The 20,829-nt window shown below is 43.5% G+C and overlaps 2 protein-coding genes across 2 annotated transcripts in view; both read right to left on the bottom strand.

Moving 5' to 3' along the window:
• The window catches only part of LOC109464972 (DCC-interacting protein 13-alpha-like), a 23,580-nt gene extending 13,836 nt beyond the window's left edge, over positions 1–9,744 (bottom strand). The window contains 11 exon segments of the mRNA XM_019762090.1: positions 2–130; positions 752–834; positions 1,349–1,441; positions 1,910–1,972; positions 2,214–2,272; positions 2,443–2,484; positions 2,981–3,068; positions 3,504–3,575; positions 3,713–3,772; positions 4,234–4,332; positions 9,605–9,744. Coding sequence (XP_019617649.1) covers positions 2–130; positions 752–834; positions 1,349–1,441; positions 1,910–1,972; positions 2,214–2,272; positions 2,443–2,484; positions 2,981–3,068; positions 3,504–3,575; positions 3,713–3,772; positions 4,234–4,332; positions 9,605–9,658 — 842 coding nt within the window. The 5' untranslated portion in view covers positions 9,659–9,744.
• Positions 9,745–10,304: 560 nt separating this feature from the next.
• Positions 10,305–20,557, bottom strand: LOC109464960. Its single transcript, XM_019762079.1, has 14 exons — positions 20,456–20,557; positions 19,244–19,322; positions 18,354–18,491; positions 17,788–17,906; positions 15,726–15,858; positions 14,854–15,062; positions 14,337–14,411; positions 14,100–14,157; positions 13,518–13,663; positions 13,214–13,279; positions 12,878–12,935; positions 12,358–12,656; positions 11,895–11,966; positions 10,305–11,643 (listed from the first exon to the last, which is right to left on the bottom strand). Exons 1-14 carry the CDS (start codon positions 20,555–20,557, stop codon positions 11,452–11,454), a joined length of 1,746 nt encoding a protein of 581 aa, XP_019617638.1. The 3' UTR covers positions 10,305–11,451.
• Between the last annotated feature and the right edge of the window lie 272 nt (positions 20,558–20,829).

Below are 20,829 nucleotides of genomic sequence, written 5' to 3'. Positions count from 1 at the left end.
TTTTTCTGGTTCCTCCTGGTGAGTAGTTAGAGGTTCAGGTGAGTAGATGTTGGACACCTGTGCCTCTGCCAGGATGGTGTTTATTAGCAGCTCCTGTCTCTGGGACTCTTCAGATAACTCTGCCTTAACACTGGAACAAGTACACGTACAACACAAGTTACACATCACATAACACAAGAACAAGTACACAACTAGTTAACACTGGGGCAACAAACACAACAAGTTAGTTACACTAGCTCAGCCAGGATGGTGTTAATCAGTAGTTCCTGTCTCTGGGACTCCTCAGACAACTCTGCCTTAACACTGGAACAAGTATACAACAAACAACTCTGCCTTAACAGTGGGGAAACAAGTACCTACATTGTAGTATTAACACTGATAGAATGCATCAGCATCAGAGTGCAAGTATGTCTAACCCTCGGTTACGGGGAACAGCAGAATGATAAACCAGAGAGAGAGAGCGAGACTATCTTGACCATTGGGGCATGATATCAGATCTGACAACCAGTTTTCTGTACTTTTACTCAAAACAGGTGCACTAAAAAGTTAGGTTAGGTAAATGTTAATGTAGCCCCATAGTCTTTTTTATGGCCATAGGGTCAGTGGGTGTCTGACTTCAGTTGGGGAGGTAAAAGTCGGTGGAAGGAGAGGGATAGGCTCTACCTTCCAATACTGCGCCCTTGACACAGTGGATCACAGTGCAATATGTCATGTTCGGAAAGAATTGGAGCATGTTACACTGAAGACTTACTTGCCGACTGAAGTGGAGATGTTCTTTAAGAAGTCCTCCAGCTGCTGGTTCATGATGTCTTGACCCATCCTGAAGAAACTCACCTGAAGACACACAACAAGAAAACAGCTTTTAGTATGATTCTGAAAATAGTTTCATCAGGTTGGTAACTTATAGGATACAAGGGATTTCTTTTTTACACGACCAAAGGATCATACCTTGCTGACGTTTCAGTGTCTATGTACGTGGCGTTTGAGATTAATTATATTGTGTTCTCGCCGCAAAAGTGCCACCTACATTGGCTACAGATATAGCAGCTAGAAGCAGAACTCCAGTCAGAAGCTCTGAGGAAGGTGTCTGATAGACATCAAAACGTAAGCAAGGTATGATCCTTTGGTTGTGTAAGAAAGAAATCCCTTATATCCTATAGCTTTTAATATATCTCACAAGACATGTAATTGTGGTCTACAACAGCTAAGACTGAAGCCTTATGGTTAAATGTAGTTTAGCGCATGGAGCAATCTGGTTGTATAATGCCTTCAATCTGTGAATCAATTTCAAGAATGCTGCTTGATGCCCCACCAGATATGTAATGTGGTACATGTATTATTCCCTTACCTGTGCCTGTATGTAGCCTACAAAAGGTTCCAACATGGCGCATCTTCTCTTGTATTGCAGGGAGTTCAGGGCTGCGTAGTACTGCATGGCTATCTGCAGGGACATGGTTAGGTTAGCCTCCTGCTTAGACATTTCTAGCGACCTGTGTTTGTTTCTATGAGTGTAGACGTGGTTTCTTTCTGCTGGGAGAGTTGTATTGGGGGGGGGGTGTATTGGTGGATAGCTGAATACATGTAGCCCTCCCCCAATATACAGCTCTCTGAGTGAAAAGAAACCGCCACACTCATAGAAACAAAAGTAGGCCGTTAGAAAAGTCTGCTAAGGAGGCTATATATATATATACATGTAGGTTAGATCAGGTTTGGTATATTTTACTGAAACAAGCAATATCAGTAACTGTTTATGAAATGCCTGTTTGATAATCTGTCATGCAACCCAGTGTATTGTGGTGCTCCCAAGTATGTATCATCTGTATATATAGGGGGCTTTAATCAAGGGATTTTATGTCATGTACTTGACTTGATTCCTATACTGTAAAAGTAACACAGTGTCCAGCATCACCTGATGGAACTTCCTCCTGGCCATGTGCAGCTCATCATTGGCCTCTTGCCTTTCCAGTTTAGCCTGGAAAACAAAAATTCTGACTATCACAAGACAATTAGAGTAAAATTTATGGTAGTCTCAATAGCATATAAAATCATCATGTTACAAACATAGCAGCAATATAAGCATCCCAATTTTATTAGGTTTCCCAAAATATGCTTACCAGGTAATAGGTTTTTGCTAGGGTCATTCATGAAACCAGAATTTTTTTTCCTTAGGCCTTAGCTTAATGATAATATAATTAAGATTGTTCATCTGGTACCTTTTCTGTGTCCCTTTTCTTGGACAGTCTGCTGTATTTGGTGATGGCAGCATCATGTTCTGAAAATAGAAGGAAAACTTGGTGTTGTTTAAACTATATTGAAACAGTTTGGTAGTTCAACATGTCAGCAACATTTCAAACAGTTAGCAGCATGATGGACAAACCATTAGATAACAAAGATGGTTATTACATGTATTTGACAGTAGTCTGAGGAACATAGTAAAATTACCTTCACTTGCTTGTCTAAAGGACTCTCGTAGTGTGATGGCCTCTGTGTCATAGAGAAAGGGCATACAACAACCATATATAAACATATCATATCTACATGTAACATACATGTACATGTCACCTGCAAATCAAGACTTTTTATGATTATTCTATATTCAATCAATATTGAACATTATTGAAATAACAATACATTCATACATGTACTTGTTTCTGAATTGTGTTGGCTAAACTATAAGGAAAATGAGACTGAGTACACAGTTATGATACGTAGATGTTCTAGAGGCATGCATGATTTTTTTGTGTAGCTACATGTACCTGTGACATCATTCTCCATGAACTTATTGAGGGGGAACATAAACTTTTCAATTCTGTATTCAATTGTGTTGACTTTACTATAAGGAAAATGTTTTACAAACAAACATACCTGTGACGTCGTTTTCCATGAACTTATTGAGAGGAAACATGAGCACACATACCTGTGACATAAGCACACATACCTGTGACATGAGCACACATACCTGTGACACGTGCACACATACCTGTGACGTCGTTCTCCATGAACTTGTTGAGAGGAAACATGAGTCCGTCCACCAGCTGAGTGGCCAGGACAGCGTGCCAGGAACTAATCTGTTATTAGACAGGAAAGATTTGGTTGTGGTGCTTTGGCGTTTTATTGGTGACAGGAGTATAAATCCCTCCTGCTATAGAATTGCAACATGATGTAACCCAACATTAGTTACCATGGCGATAGTTATCTCGCCCAGGTCATTGACCTTATGTGTTTGGAGAAGAGGAAACTGAGCAAAAACAATATGTTTTCCTTCGGCAAACATACATATAAATTTGATCTACTCTTCCAGGGTTCTCAATCATACATAACATACACATAATATACATTTGGATAGCTAACATACTGGTACTTTTAGCATCCTCTTGCTTCTTGGCAATTGTATAAATGTAGGAGGCTGTGGGATTAATTTAAGAACAGAATTCAGAATGGGATTATAGAATTCCAACTGTGCAATATGTATGTAGTCAATAGTACTTAGTACTATATGTTACCTCGTCTACAGTCTTGGCAAACTGTTGGATGGTGGAGTTGATGATGGTGTCCTCACCAGCCAGGGGAAACCGCTACAGGAACAACAGATCACAAATATAAGTATAATGATCATGGCTGGAGCTGTACATAATGCTGCAGTATTTTGAGCCATGCTATGGTAAGATAATGAGCATGCAGGATGTAAATTGCTACACTGCCACAGACTCACCAGTTTCTCATAATGCAGTAACTGCTTGGAGAGTTCCTGTGTCGCCGACCCCAAATTGTGCTGAAATAAAAAAAATTCAAGAACCTGTAATGATTATTTGTTTCTTTGTTACTGACATTAGCAGGCTGTTTGGTAGAACCTTGAAACTACAGGTATTATTGAACCGTAATACTGTACATTAATACTATATGGAAACACTACATCTTCATTAGTTTCTTTCCGGCATATCGTGAATCAAAATTGTACTGAAGGGACCTCAACTGTGTGTTGGACAGAGCTCTTCAAGGTTAGGGTTAGGGTTTGGGGATGATACACTATACTGAGCTGTACAGGGTTAGGGTTAGGGGTGATACACTGATATGAGCTGTACATGTAGAGTTAGGGTTAGGGTTGGTAGGGGGACATTACTGTTATCAACTTCTGTGTGTTAACTCACCTGTGTGCTGTACAGGTTAGGGTTAGGTTCTGAGGGGATGTTCTCACCTGTGTGTTGACCAGGTAACATATATAACTATTCTCACCTGTGTATTAACCAGCCTACGACAGGCCGTCAGTAGCTCGGAGCTGTACAGGTTTAAAATGTCCACATCCTGCTCAAACACACCCAGCAGGGAACGCGTCTGGAACAACATAAAAATGTGGTCAAACTTCAAGTCTGCTTCCTTTTGGGAAAGTGAAATGCTTCCCAAGTTCATGATCACTGGCTATCTTGGAATTATGAAAAAAAATTGTGACCAGGAAAAGGTGACTTGTAGAGGTGGTCAGTTGGGTATTATTTTGACTGTGAATAGAAAACCTTGCCATGTCTAAACGTACACACTACATACACAACTGTTATAGGCATTTCAAATATTGACTTACCGGCATCCCTGAAAACTTGCCCTACCACTCCTACATGTATATCTAAGTTATCAGATGTGGGCTGCCAAAACTGAATTCCTTTCCTCCCAGTGTTCTTCAACTAAAGGAAACATGTGTCCCATACAATGCTACATGCCCAGTAACACTTTTAATACTTTAACCTTTCGCACACTGAAGTAGCTGTCTGGCTATCAATTCTCTGTTGAATATGGGCCAAGCAGCATGGAGAGGGTTAATCCTGCCTGTGTGTCCCACAGACCTACAATCCCCCTGCTGGTAACACAGTTAAGATGTAGTCATTGGGCCGGTGCCAAATATGGGCATCCTGCTCACACCCAGAGCAATGATGTCATTCACAGGAGGGGTTACTAGAGGTTAGACATGTGACGGTCGGTTTAACTTTAAGAGTTGTACTTGTAGGGATGTCTGTCATATTCCTGTGTAAGTTTTTAAATTAATGCTAAATAAATGATAAGGCGTTGGGCTGGCAATATTGTTGATGTATGTTGTAGATGTGTTGCCTCAATCTCCCTGTTCTTGCCTCCTTGGGTCAGCCCCTAAATCTTTACACAAACACACCCACCATTTACTGCCATTTAGGGACCATTTAGGACAATTTTGGGAAAATGTTTTGACCCAAATCATCAAGACATACCCGTGCCTGTGCTATACTGTTTGAGTGCCAGTCTTGTCACTCAAACAGTAACAATATTAGAACAATCTACCTTTATCTACTTGTAATGTTACATCAGCCTTACTTAAGTTGAGGTGCAATGATTTACAGGCAAATGTGTTCCATCAATCGGTTACGAAAACAGTGAATGTGTCATGTGTAGGATTACCTTGAAGATACCTTGAAGATTCCTAGGTGACCAAAGGTGATAAACGTTCCTGCCAATGTACTTTAACTTAAAGCAAATTTCTGAACCTCACAGGTCATTTCATTTTGTCTTTTTCTCTAAGACTGTGATAATTCTATATGTCAATAATTTTGTCAGGTTCACTGTAGTAACTGCACACTCGCACTCTGCTATTTCTTTCAGGGCGGTTTACAGCATGTGGATCACAACACTCTACAAAACCCCAGTTTATAACATAAAGATACCTTAAGAATATCAACCCAACTTTAAGAATACCTACCTCAGTGTTCTCTGTTTTCAAGTTCAAGTTTATTTATTTCACCAGGGCATACCTCAGATCAGTTGATCTGATTTTCAGGTATCCCTGGGCACACATTAAAAATTACATACACAAGTTCAACGCAACAATATACAACAAATATTACAAACATTTACATATTATACAAAACAATCACAGTATACAATATAGGCACATTTCATCTGCGGTCATCTACAGTCCGTTTTTAAAAGCTGACGTTGCTATCAGTTGCCGCTGGTCAGCAGCAAGACAGTTCCACAGGACTGGCCCTTGGTACTGCAGGCTGCCCTTGAAAGATTCCACATGTGCTTTGGGAGTGTCCAGCATGTGAGGGTCGAAGCTGTAGAGCTGTTTCGTAGCAGTGCGAGTACGAACTCTCAGCACTGGGGGTGACAGCCATTTGAACATATGTGTCATGTAGGCAGGTGCCTTGTGGCGAACTGCCTTGTGTACAGTTACTAATGTGTTCAGTTTCACCCTTTCAGCCAGGGGTACCATACCAGCCTCTGCAAGCAGGGTTTCTGTAGGTACACGATCTTTGAGTGATCGCCCAGTAATAATCCTGGCTGCCCGATTTAACAGTCTAGTCAATTGTTGTGATCTTACTTTGTTACAATGAAAAAGTGACAGTAACCATGTAGTATCACAATAATCCAGGTGAGTATATAACAAGGTTCGACACATGACTAGCAGGATCTCCTTAGTAACATAAGGTTTAGCCCGGCTTAAGGCATTAAGGCCAGCAAGGAGCTTCTTAACAATTCTTTCTGTATGTGCTGACCAGTTTAGAGAGGAGTCCATGGTGACACCTAGGTAAGTATACACATTTACCTGCTCAAATGAGTTAGACCCATCAGTTACAGTGACAGTGTTTCCTGCGTGACGCAGTTTCTGAGGTGATCCAAATACCATGGATTTAGTTTTGTCAGGGTGAAGTGATAATCTATTTACAATAAACCAGTTAGCTACCAGTTTCATATCCTCTGACACAGTTTCCTCACATTCCTTTGACAGCCTAGCCGAGTAATAAAGCACAGTGTCGTCGGCGTACATATGGATTTTACACTTACGCACAACTTGTGGTAGATCGTTCACATATAAGCTGAATAACAAAGGACCTAAAACACTCCCTTGCGGGACACCACAAGTGACACGTTTTCGCGTAGACTGCTGGTTCTGAATGTCTACGTGCTGGAAACGGTCTGTGAGGTATGACCTGAACCAGTTTGTCGCGCCGTTGTCGAAACCCATCTTCTGAAGTTTTCCAAGGAGGATTTGGTGGTTGACCGTGTCAAACGCTTTCCTTAGGTCAAGGAACAGCGCGACAGTTACCTTCTTGTTGTTTTGAGCTGACTGGATGTCCTCCACCACCTTTTGCACTGCTGTATCTGTGCTGTGGTGTTTACGGAAACCACTTTGGTGGGCCGTGAGCTGGCCAGTACTATTCACAAAGTGGGAGACCTGGTTGTGAACCATTTTCTCCATCACTTTGGAGGCCACATTTAGGACCGAGACAGGACGGTAGTTGGAAACGCTGTCTCTGTTCCCTGATTTGTGTATGGGCGATATTTTAGCCAGTTTCCAGTCATCGGGAACTTCCCCTGATGCTATAGACAGGTTAAAGATGTGCGCTAACGGTTTGACAATAATGGGCGCAGAGTCCTTAAGAAGCCTAGACGGAATCTTGTCAACACCTGTGGCTTTCTTTGGCTTAAGCCTAAGAAGCTCGTTTAGGACCTCTGTTTCTTCAACTGGCCGTAGACGGAAAGTTGATGTTGACTCAGGTACATGACGGAGGGGGTCCTCCTCGGACACTGGAATATCCCTTGCCAAGTCTGCTGCACATGACGAGAAGTAGTCGTTAAACTCTTCAGCCATTTCGGCAGGTTCAGATGTACAACTCTCGTCAGATCGTCAAATTTTCTGGACTTGACATTTACTTTTTGTTTTTCCTGTGAAGCTGTTGATTATTTTCCACATAAGACTGGGATCTTCTGCAGCGTCGGTGATGGCACTTTCAAAATGAGTTTTCTTTGCCTTCTTGATCATTGATGTAGTTTGATTCCTGAGAGACCGGTAGCATTCCCAGTCCTTCATGTCCTTTGTCTTTATAGCTTTGCGTCTTGCTGCATCACGTTGGCCCATGAGGTTCTTTACTCTATCCGTCAGCCATGGCGCAGGACGGCCTTTCTCTTTTCACTTGTTTCCTGGTGATCGGTGCATGTGCTTCAGCTACACTTAAGGAAATGTCCTTGAAGGCTGACCATGCTTCCGAAACATGTGTACAATCTAGCACCGTTTCCCAGCGGACCGCTTTCAAACTGTCAATGAATGACTGTTGACTGTAGTTTTTGTAGTTTCTGTATTCACGTGATCGAACACCACCTACCTCTACCCCGGCTTTGGCACACGTCATGATGAGATTGTGGTCGGAGGAACCCCAGGCCACACTCAGACTCGACCTGTGCCGGTCCGGATTAGAGACAAATATGTTGTCGATGCACGTGGCGGAGACCTCTGTTATACGTGTAGGCTGCGATATGAGAGGGACCAGTTGATACAGCCTCATAAGGAATTCCAGGGATGTTGATGAATGTGTTGATTTATTCAAGTCCACATTGAAATCCCCCATGATCATCACATCGGCATTTTCTTTTTCAGCTGTTACACTGAGATCATGCACGAATGATTCAGCTGCATTTTTCCAAGAACATCCAGAGCTAGGAGGGCGGTAAATGCACGCCAGCAGTGTCTTTCGTGCCTTCTCAGGTTTAACCTCCACACAGCACACTTCCAGGTCGACATGTTCCAGGTCTGGACGACGCTCTGAGGGAATGGTCCGTTTAACATAGACACCTGTCCCTCCCCCGTGTCTGTCTCTGTCTCTCCTGTGTAAGGTATATCCACTGACTTCCAGTATAGAGCTGGGGATATTTTCTGACAGTCTTGTTTCATTAAGTCCTAACACATGTACCCTTGATCCCCCCAGAAGTAAGTGCTGTATTTCCTCGAGATGTCGCGTGAGAGAAACCACATTGTAAAACGCGTAGACTACTCCCTTTTTCCAGGTGTGCAGTCCCCCTGTATCAGGGCCGGGGTTTCTCTCCACATCCCCACATATGGCAAGTGTGCAAATCAGGGGACAGTCTTTGAGTCCGTAGTTTTGCCCTGTATACACTTTGTTTCCAGTTGTTTGGATTGGACAAGAAGGCCATATCTGTTTGCGTGTCGTGATCACTTCGTCCGCAATTGAGTGTCTAGATCTTATGGCATTTCCATCATTGCATACAAGTAATATCAACAAAACCCAAACTGACCATCTGTTTACACTACTACTTGACATGATATTGTAATGTACAGACATGTTCCTAACCTGGTACTGTATGCACTATTGTTTTACACCCTCTTCTATCTCTGGGTATTTTCTTCTTGTCCCAGTGTTTATCCTGTCTTGTTTTGAAGCAGTTTACATTGTCAGCATTTACTACACTACTACACTGCCTGTACAGATCTCACAGCGAATGACTGTCACCTCACTGTCGACTTTGCTAAGATGTTTAAAGATGATGATGATGATCTTAATTGCTCGACAGTTGTACAGGGTAGTAGGGTACAATATAATGTACATGGAAAGAATGATGTTCCTTACAATAATACTAGTCTAATCCTTGGGACGTCCACCAGTGTATTAGTCATTTTGTACATCATGCATAGTCTGGACATTGCTGTCTGTCACAATTCTTTCTCTCCTTTATAAAGATGAAGAGAAGACTTCAGAAGACTTGCTGTTGGTCACGCCCCCCTCCCACCCCGAATTCCCGGACCCTCTAACACAGCTATCTCACCAAACCCCGACACTCAGGCCCGCCCTACCTGCGGAGCGTCTTCTAAAGCTTCTTCCAGCAGAAGTTTGTCCACGCCAGGCATGTTGGAAGACTTTTACAAGGAGAAAATCGCGAGACCAGAAATATTTTTACTCTGTACCGCCTCCGGTCGGCCCAGTCTTATGTTATGCGCAGTAAACCGGCGCAGTAGTCCGCTCTCGTTCTCAGGGTCGTGCGTCCTCACTCTGGGACAGAGAATCACACCTTTGAGGACTTTGCTTCAAGATTGCTCATAAAATTCCTCGTAATAAAGAATCCTGTATTTTATGCTTCCTCTTTTCCTTTCTTACCGGCAAAGGTCTGAAAAGTCTATAAGTGACATAACGTAAAACTAATCTCCAAGCAGATCATACGGTGGCAAGGCAGTATATCCATTGGCCAGAGGAGTGTCCATTAGCCACCGAAGGCATTGGGTGGCCAATGGATACTGTCTGGCTAATAGATACTACTTGGCCAATTTGATAGGCAATTCAGTAGGCAATGCTAACTTACATTGAGTTAGTGTCCACCAGACTCCTTTTGCACGGCAAAATGGAGATCGGCGGCCAACTCCTCTGGCCAATGATATCTCTTTATAGGCCGATTTCTACTATTTATTCACCCTGCAAAAGGAGTCTAGTGGATACTACATATGAGTCATATTTTCAAGCTATTGTTTACGAGTAAATTAAAAGGAAAGAAAGCACTTGAAACGTCCATATTTTTTTTATCTTCACCATCAGAACTCACAACGCGGTACCGTCATTCTTGTATTATCATCATATCATCGGCCTTCTTCTGTCACAGTAGACGCTCGTATATAAAAGTATTATATATAAAATCGATGTTAAATCTGCAGAAACGTTTGCACCTAAAAGATAACGATAATAATATGAATTGCTTTACTGTTGCTGTCATAGAATTGCTACGTCCAGGAATACACATATTATGTTTGTGATATTACACAAATGAATACAGGTAATATTGCATACGAGTGACACAAACCACGTTCCACAATATACTAGTACAGTTTTCTTCGCAGTGGAGTTGGAAAATAATAATAGCAAGTCTGTCCCTAAAAGTCAGGGCATGCAGTCATGATGAAATGAAATATATTATCTCCATAGTGTGAGTCTTTGGTACAAAAACAGCCACTTTCATTTTATGTTTATGCAACACTTTATATCATCTTTATGTTTACTTTTGTATTATGTTTTATGAGCAGCGGATTTACATAAGCACAACAAGTGCTTCCTATCCAATGCTCAAAAATCCATGTGAATAAAATAAAGATAAAAATAAAATAAAAAACCTCCTTAGTAATATTTCCACAGAAGTGTTTGAAACGTAAAGTGGATGCTCTTAGTCTTTGCTTTCGACGGAATATCGTTTTATTGCAATGAGTGCTTCAGGAGCCCGTATCTTGGATATTAGTAGATAAGTACCCTGATTCACCAGGAACCAGGTCTGTCATCAACGTCATACAGATGTAAAAATATAAAGCTCTTTTCTGCGCATTTACACTACATCAGAAATATCAATGACCTCCTTTCTATTACTTAACATAACAAATAACACTCCGATGATAACAAGGAAAATATTTGATAGGCGTCAGCTTTTTACTTGAGTACGCTTTAAGATTATTAGTCTCTACCAGGCACCGCGGATCGCTAAAAAAGTAGAAATTGGCCACAATAAAGGGAATAGCTAGTATACCAGGGGAGTTAGCCGGCCAGAGAGGGTACATGTTCGGGTGCGGCAACATGTACTCTCTGGCGGACCAACTTCTCTAGCATGTTATTTATCTATTTGGCCAGTTTCTACGCTTTCCAGTCGCCTCTCGAAGTCTGTAAGAGGCTACTCCTCCAGCTGGTTCCTGCTGGCTAGCCGAGCCTGGCTGCGGTTGTGTTGCTGTTTACGTCTGCGCCTCCTGTCACGGTCACGGTCACGGCGGCGGCCGTTCTTCCCACGGTGCCGGGACCCGGGCGGGCGCCGGACGCGCTGCAGTACCAACTCACTCCGCTGGGCGTCCTCGTAGGGCGCCGACACCTGCACGGACACGGGGGCAGAATCGGTACAGTAACGTAACCTGTTGTATATCGTATATGGAACCGTGCTTTTGTCCAGAACCATGCTTATGAACGGTTTTGGATGCTTTACGTGTATCCAGAACCATGCTTTATTAAAAAGCCATACTCATGCACGAAACAGAAATAACCACACCGCACTATCTAAACCAACTGAAAGACAGACAGCCTGACGGACTGAAAGACAGACAAACAGACAAACAAACCCCCCACCTGGAAGAACATGATTCCTCCCGGCACGTCCTTCAGAACGACAGTCACGTTGGTCCAGTTCTCCCCTACCGGCTGGTTCAAAAAGTGCAGGTGAGTTAGCGTAGGAGAACTCGGAAATGTTGAATGAAAAACATTGTTACTCAGATCCGAAGTGACAATATGTAAAACAGTTTAAAAACAAAAGAACTCATTTCGAACATCACATACATCGTCGTCGCACAATTTGATGACACAGAATGTTCACATAGGCTGTAAGAGAACGTTAACCAACCATATCGACAATGATGACAGCATTTCTGTACGAAGGCAGGTGGCTTTTGCACACCTACATGACTGGCCCAAGAATGCCCAATTTGTGATCGGACTTCGTATGTTCCCGAGGCCTTGTGCGGTTACACAAATATGTCACGATGTTGAATCAGATGTTATACCACACAACAGAGGACACATGCCCAGTCCTTACCCGTGGGACGGCCTGCCTTTCCAGACTTGACGGGTCCTTGCCGTGGAACAGGTAGAACCCGCCGCTGTAGTCGTACTGCTGCCGCGGCTCCGGCCGGGGGAACGTCACCCGAACCCGCGTCTCCTGCCGCCTCCGCTTGCTGCTCTTGCCGCCCGGGTGGCTGGCATGGCCATGGAACCCGCTACTAGACCGGCCTTTGCTGGACCGACCTTTCGAACGGCCCCCAGAACGGCCACGGCCTACCCTCACGTTAACGGTCTTTATTTTGACTTGAATATCCTGTTTTCTTGGGATCCAGTCTATAGTAAAAGATAAGCGTAAAATATTTTCATTTATTGGCAATGATACTTGCAATAATGTTGCCATTACCAGTGGGTCGGCGTAGGCAGACTCAGTAAGACGAAGCACGATGCAACGCGGCTTCACTACTGCTCTCGTGTTCAGCCAAACACTTTGGGTCAGAAGCTTGCAAATTGTAAACAATTTCGTCAGTCGTAAGTTTGTAACCTCTGCGACTAACCTGTAACTTCGATCATCTTTTCTTTGACAGGAAAAGCTTCTGGAAACGGAGAGGATACCTGTAGAATGGAACGGAAAAATGTGCAATGTGCTCTCTGTTGACCAGGTAAGCAAATGCATCATGTTTACCTTCACATTATTTAGCCTAGCAAACTACTGCTCTGTTTATTCTTACTTAAATACACATATGGTGACCAGCCCCTTCAACTCTGTCCTGCCATGCCACTTGCTACATAATGTACCCCCAAATACCACATGGTGTCTGCTACAGCACCTATTACAATGCCATAGTAACAGCCGTCTGCGACGACAAATAGACCAAGAATGACACGCATACCTTGGCGACATATATGTCTGGCTTCATGTTCGCGAAGACAACCAAAACGTTTGCCTCCAAGACGACCTACAAAATATATAACGTTATTATTAAATATCAAATGACAGATTTACAATTAAATTTAGAATAAGACAGACTTGCTTCGAGAGATTCTAGAAATCGTCAAAATATCAAATGAAAACAAAATGACCAAACATGGTTTGGGTACGGTGCCTGAGCATGATTCTGGATAAAGTACGGTTCTGGATAAAGTATGGTTCTGGATAAAGCACGGTTCTGGATACAAGTATAGTAGAGTACTTACTCTCCGTGTCCATGACCGTTCAGGGTAGGATTTCCTGGTGAGAGTGACGTCACATGTAGACAGGTTGTACTTCCGGGTCGGGCCTTCAAACTCAACCGTCACGTTCCGAGCGGTCTGGTGTACAATGACGTCATCAGGGACCCAGTCTGGAATGGACATTGTATAATATTTTTGATGTTATGAATGAATTGTATAATGTTTCGAAGCTTGGAGTACCGTAAAATGCAGTAGTTTCATTTTTTTTTTGTTTAGGAGGCAGCAAATTCATCATTTCATGTATCAGGTGACAGATATCTTCATGACAATAGTTAACCTGCAGTCTAACCCACTACCCATAGCAGGCTGGAGGTTATTATTATAATTAAGACGTTCTGCTGTATCAAACATGTGTCATAGGATGCAGGTATATCTTACCTGTCGTGTTATAATGAATGAAGAAAGACCTTTATTGTACGCATATACCCACTGGGTACAGGTCACAGCAGAAGAATAGTTATAGGATGCAGGTATATCTTATCTGTCGTGTTAACGTTATGGGATACTAAGTATATCTTACCTGTCGTGTTACAGGATATATCTTACCTGTCACAGTAAAATGTACCGGGTAACTCCTGAAGGGATCTCTGGCATCCACACTGTACTGTATCAACAGAACCGGGGGTACATGATTATCAAATTTGCACAATAAGACTTAGTTTGAAGGTTAGTCGAAGAAATCATATCTCCCCAAACAAAATACAAACAGAGATTCCTTTTCGTGACGTCAATTTGGACTTTCTGTACACAGGACGTAAGATGTTAAGGACGAGATGTTCTCACCTGTAAGGTGTACTGCCCAGGTGGAATGTCGTGGAAGGTGTGTTGGAAGTATTTCTTACTGCTCTCCTTAAGGGACTGAGGAAAAGACAAGAAAGCAATTTCAGATTCAACATCATTACCGCAACCTCGTCATCCAATCACAACTAAAAAAGGTTTGGCAAAATAAGCCTCACACATAATGAATGGGTCAAAATTGCACCACCAAACTTTGCATTGGTGATAAAGATAAGAGTATACTATTAGATACAATTGTTTATATCTGTGCACCTCACACCTCGACATCGTGCCCAAATGCAATTCGGCCAAAGTAGAACCCTCTGAGTGAATGAATTCAATCTACTGCATTATAAGAATTGCTGAAGCCCTTACCAGGTGTTTCTGTGTCATACTAATGATGTTCCGGTGGGTCTTCCCAGGTACAGACTTCCAAACCGTGCCCAAAAGCAAGTCGGCTAAACTAGAACCCTCTGGGTGAATGAATCCACTCTACTATATAAAAGCGTATAGATGTCCTTACCAGGTGTTTCTGTGTCACACCGATGATGTCCGGATACGGCTCGCTTCCCGTGGGTCTCCCCAGGTACAGACTGTAGGACCGGATGTTGAACTGGCGGGCTGTCCTGGCCCTGATGACGACACTCCGGCCCACTGACGTCACCACAGGCTGGGGCGGGTGCCACCGGGACGGACTGGGTCTGGTCTTACACCCCGGTATGCTCTCACAGGCTGGAATATAGCAAACACGGCACCAGTAAGTTGTATCTAGAACCCTGCTTTATTCAGAACCATGCTTTATTCAGAACCATGCTTTCTGGCTCAGGCATAGTCCACGTGTATCCACAACCGTGTCTGGGGCAGATCTATGTTCTTGGATACGCAGAGACTATCCAGAACCGTGCCTTGTCCTAACCCTAACCCTTTCAGTTATAGAACTAAATAGACACGGTTGGAAAGTTGAGTCCTGCTACATCAGTTTTTCATCCTGCTACATCAGACTTGCTTCTTGATCGTGAAAGGTTAGACTAGAACTCACAACGTAAAGATCAGCTTGAATAATCTCCAAGCAGGTCATACGGTTGCAAGGCAGTATCCATTGGCCAGAGGAGTGGCCGTGGGAAAATGGACACCCTTTTGGTCAATAGATACTGCATTACGACAGTAGAATCTGCTTGGGGATTACAATGAGAATCTTTCTACTGACTCACAATTCAAAAGTTCAGATTGAGAATAAACTCCCAGCAGATCATACATGTACGGTATCAAGGCAGTATCCATTGTCCCATTGGTTTCGGTGGCTACTGGACATGCCTTTGGCCAATAGATACTGCATTGCCACAGTAGGATCTGCTTAACTTGAAGATTGCTTGAGGATTGTTCTGAAGGACTCACGCCTTGTCCTGTACTTATGGATGAGCACGCTGTCGTCATCCCCGTGACTGGGCCGGCGGGAGGGGAGAGACCGGACGGTGATGCCGTAACTGGTGTCCGGGCTCAGGCCGCGCACCACGTGGCTAAACTGCCCCTGTGGGAGATATCCGTACGTCAAATCATGGTCATATCAATTAGTAAAACGTAGGTACATAGCTGCCCCAATGTCTGACTAAGCTAGGGAAGAGAGAGAGTGAGAGAGTCCCACAGCACTACGGTGATGCCGTAACTGGTGTCCGGGCTCAGGCTCCGCACCACGTGGCTAAACTGCCTCTGTAGGAAACAGTCATGTGTCAGCTAAAGGGTAAAGTTAGTCCCATAGGCTTGCTTGGGCCGTATAGGTGGTGGAAAGAGAGGATTGAGACCGGACGATGATGCCGTAACTGGTGTCCGGGCTGAGGCCGCGCACCACATGGCTGAACTGCCTCTGTGGGAAACAGTCATGTGTCAGCTAAAGGGTAAAGTTAGTCCGGCTCCCGTAGCCTTGCTGGGGCCGTAAGGGCAGTGGGTTGTTAATCCACTGTGTCTAGGGTAGTAGAAAAGTAGTAGAAATTGGCCAGATAGACTAGTATTCCAGAGGAGGTAGGAGGTACAAAATTGGTACCTGGTACTCTGAGGCTATGGAATTGCTCAACCTGAGAAGACTGCAAGAGGCTAGACTCTGGTAGAGGCTAGAGCCAGGTAGAGGCTACTCCTGCCCCACCATATCCATAACAGGAACCAAACACAGCGCATAGCAACCAGTCCGAGAATAACTCCAACAAAGGACGGCAGAACAGGAATCTCCTTAGGGGCAGTTTTTATGCGTGTATTGGCTTTCTGGATTCCTGAAGGTCCGCTTCCTGTTCCTCTGTGTTCAATAACTGCCCCCCTGGCGAAAACAACATTTGTTGTTGTCTTAGGTAGCTGTTCTGCTTCGAGTCCACCCATCCGTGATTTTAACGTCACATTGCTGACATTTGCTTCATTGTCCAAGCGTGGGGTCGAATTGCCAAGAGTCAAGTCCAGAGTATTCGATCCCTGACATTCGTCACTAAACGTCACATGTCTTGTCTCACTCCATCCAGGTGTAAAATGGGTACCTGACTTCGGTTGGGGAGGTAAAAGGCAGTGGGAGGGTGGGCTCTGCCTTCCAATACCGTGCCAGAATCTCTCTACTGTATAGGTGATTTTGACTTAGCAAACCCTTGACTAAGTTCCCATACCTTTTATGGTCAAGAACTTAACCGCACCAAGTTAATCATTTTACATGTCGTAGATAAGCTGCGTACGTAGTGATGTGTTTATTGTAGAATTGGCAAACATACTATATGCATGTTGTGTAGACTGTAGACATTGATAACGTAAACAACCTTTAGTATTCACATTTCTTATCACACAAGTGGTTAATGACTTCTCTGTTCGTATGTCAACTGCAAGGTTGTGTATGTGGTTAAGCTTTATGTGCAATTTCTTGAAGTCCACTGAACTTTTGCGGATCAGCCAATCAGTCAAATAAGAGAGGAGGTACCATATAACAGAAGGGAATGTACGCGTCTATCTTCTATCAATGGATTCAAATAGCAAATTTAAGTACATATTGATATGCGACAACCCACCCATTGCACATATAGGGCAATGTCGGAAAAATGCATCAATGACAGAAATTGTACCATTGAAATGATTGCAAAAGCCCATTCTAAATGGAAAAGGTTGCACCTGGTAAAATGTTGTACAGTAAAGAAAAACTTTGCCCCTTTTCCCACTACGATAGAATTGTCTGCATTGAGCCAAATAAATACATTTTGATCAGAATCGAAGCCATATCAAAGCAAATTCATTCATTTCCTAGTGGGAAAAGGGCCAAAGTTTTTTTTTTTTTTGTTATCTCAGCCGGTGTGAAATCTGTATCTGTATCTATATAACCGGTATAACCACCCTAAGGCGATAGTTCTAGGAAAGAATGAGTTTTTGAACACCTCAATCCTTGGTTGATAACTCTGGTACTTAAAGGCCACCCATTTTAGAAATGATGCCCACCCACCTGGTTATCCTCGTGTTTGAGAGTGATGTTGAAGCCCAGGATGACCTGATGACAGATTGAGGAGGAGGCTGAACTCATCTCCACAACATGGACCGTGAAGCCCTTCAGACATCGGATGGCTGAAGAACAGATAACAGGTACAGGTTAAATACTTGAACATGTATCATGCTTCACCTCAGTTGAGGATGGGAAAAGAGCAGAGAAAGAAAACTACATGTACAGCTACGATGTGCTTGTCATCAGAAACGTTATATAGGAAATATCATGATCAACCTCCAGAACCGTGAAGCCTTTCAGACATCTGATGGCCGAAGAACAGAACAGAAAACTTGCAGTATAGTGACCACCTATCCACATAGACCAGATTTTATCAGTCCCCGGAATGGTCTTCTTGGGCAGAACTGAAATTTTCACTGTTCTAACTAGAGTGATCCTGTAGCTGTCAGCAGAAGTGTGGTAGCCTAAATATTCAGTTTGCTAACCTCATATGTGTGTCTGTGTGTGTGTGTGTGTGTGTGTGTGTGTGTGTGAGAGAGAGAGAGAGAAGGTGAGTGTGTGTGCCGTACCGTCTCCACTCGGCTGCCAGGTGATGTTGACGGCGTCCCTCCCGCCCGAGCTGCCGGCTGCCGGGGTGACCTGCAGGTTCCTCGGGCCGGGAACAGACTCGTACTCAGGCAACATGTCAAACGGCCATGCCGTGCAGTCTGGAAAATCCCAATACCATTGGTCATCAGGTGTGGAATAGTCTCTTTATATGGAGTTGTTGTATTCCAAACCGTTTTTTTTATTCAAGGCCATGTTCAGACATGGTTCTGGATAGTCCACGCGTATCCAGAACCATGCCTGGGGCAAATCTCCTTTCTTGGATACACCTATGCCGAGACTATCCAGAATCGTACCTGATCCTAACCCTAATTTACACATAGGACTAAATAGGATAGCCACGGCTCTGGATAGCATAATTACCATGGTCAGCCACAACCATGGTCACCAGACCAGAAACAGGTTTGGACTGTAATTTCAAACACAAGTCTTGAGTTGGAAAAACTGTTACAGAATGATGCCTACCAACACAGGTGATTTTTAAACCATGGTCATCAGATGTAAACAGTTCGTTCTAGGTATAGAGAGTATCAAGTCACATATGAACAGCTGCCTACCGTCATAACATGTTTAGACCGTATCAAATAGATTACATGTTTATAACTCTGAAACAGCTCTCCTAACGAAAGACAGGAACGTTATGCCCATTTATACCTCTAATATTGATATGGTCGAAAGGAAGAATGTGATCATAATAGCAATATGGCAATGATGACTTATTCCAAAACTCGTCCACTAACGGATGTTAGATCAGGTTTATCTAAGTTCTAACATTATCAATTTATCATTATCTTGCAAAGGCACAGTTCAAGAAACTGGATAAGTAGAATATAAGACTCTGAAGTTGTCTCACCTCCTGAGGAAGGGTAGCCGAGACACACATCCGTACAGTTTCCTGCTAGTCCCAGCCCACAGATTCTGTCAGCATCAGGCTGGGGTATAGTACAGAAATTTAGTAAAAAGTACAGGTTATACAGGTATATTGGCATGGGATTAGTCCTGGCCTGTGCATATAGGCAGGCTGGCAGTCTAATTGAGAATTATTACTATGGTAAAGGCAAGGCAGTCATTCTCAACTGAGATAAAGCATGATGCTTTTTTTTAAGTAGCTACCACTGCAATGCAGCTTTCCTACAGCTCGCATTCATAGCCAACCACACCGGGTCACCCCTACTCTTCTCCACTGGGTTCTTTTTTGTGCAAAGGTTTGCCGCTTGAGGCTTTAGCCTGACGCGCCCTCATACACCGAGCCACAAGCTTTGCTAATCTCCAAGCAGATTCGGTGGGGCAAGGGGACTTGATGTTGACCGCCTGTAACCGTCGTCCGCTGCACGTGGCCAACATCAAGTCTTGGAATCTGCTTGGACATTAGGCTTTATGTCCGCATTTGAAATGACAACTATGTTGTGAGCAAACAGAGAGTAAAACCGGTGAAGATCATAGATCATGTAATTTGTCCTGCAGCATGTAATACTGGCTATGTGTTCGTCCTTGATTTTTTTTCTGGGCCATGGATAAGGTGGTGCCTTTTGAAATCTTGCAAGAAATACCAACAGCTATACAGAGGCGTTTAATCATTCATTTTAGGTGAGACACTAGTAGCTTGATCTCCAAGCAGATGTTTCGGTGGTCGCAAAAGACAGTATCAAATTGGCCAGACATTATCCATTCGCCAGACAGTATCCAAGTGGCCAATAGATACTGCGTGTCCAATTTGCGGCCACCAGATGATCTGCTTGGAGATTAAGCTACTAGCGTCTCAGCTAGTGTAATATTGGAAGATTACTACTAGCTATGCATTGCTTGTCGTATTTCTTTCTAAAAACAGCTAGTAGGTCTTCCTTCCTTCATCCGTCACAACACCATGTCTTAACAACATTATCGTTATGGTTCTATATACGAACCACTTCCAGGTATTTTAGACCCAGTTCTCGGAATATTTCAGCTGTCAGGGGAAGTGACACTATCAGTTCTCGATGGAGCTAGTTTAAAAATAAACCTCGTGCAAGAGGAATTGATAGTCGCGTTTCCTGCCGAAGTGCTACTGTGGCTGATATAAACTCACCCGTGAGCAGGTCGCCTGGCAGAATTCCTGGCGGGAATCATGGCGGGAATCCCGGGCCTGGACCCAGGCAGGGTACTGAACGAGCAGCAGTAGAACCAACATCTTGCGGTGTACAGGACGGGGAATACCACTGGCTTCTTTTTATACTCAGTTCGGTTCCGCAAAAAAAACCTAAAATTTTTTGCGGGGCAATCCCGAGAAGGCGTTACGTCAGTTCCTCAGTTCCTTTTCGACGTAAAAAAAAGAAAAGGATTTGGAGAATTTCGGACGCGCTATCTCCTCTGTATAGCTTAAAGTGCATCGTCACTCTTGTCAATGGCATGGTTTCTATCATTATGTAACATACCGTTTCCGTGCCAGCATGTGAGAGTGTG

This window comes from Branchiostoma belcheri, unplaced genomic scaffold, assembly GCF_001625305.1.
Source record: "Branchiostoma belcheri isolate BF01 breed outbred unplaced genomic scaffold, Haploidv18h27 scaffold144, whole genome shotgun sequence".
Taxonomy (NCBI): domain Eukaryota; kingdom Metazoa; phylum Chordata; class Leptocardii; order Amphioxiformes; family Branchiostomatidae; genus Branchiostoma; species Branchiostoma belcheri.
Note: the sequence above shows the minus strand (reverse complement) of the source record. Positions and strands in the feature narration are given on the sequence as shown.

What these genes read in the sequence shown, in the direction of transcription:
- LOC109464960 (XM_019762079.1), bottom strand. Translation starts at nt 20,557, where the DNA reads ATGTTGGTTCTACTGCTGCTCGTTCAGTACCCTGCCTGGGTCCAGGCC. An exon ending in GGTACATTTTACTGTGACAG is followed by an intron (nt 13,664 to 14,099) that starts GTAAGATATATC and finishes TGTCCATTCCAG; the next exon opens with ACTGGGTCCCTGATGACGTC. An exon ending in GAGGAATCATGTTCTTCCAG is followed by an intron (nt 11,644 to 11,894) that starts GTGGGGGGTTTG and finishes GTGTCCGTGCAG; the next exon opens with GTGTCGGCGCCCTACGAGGA.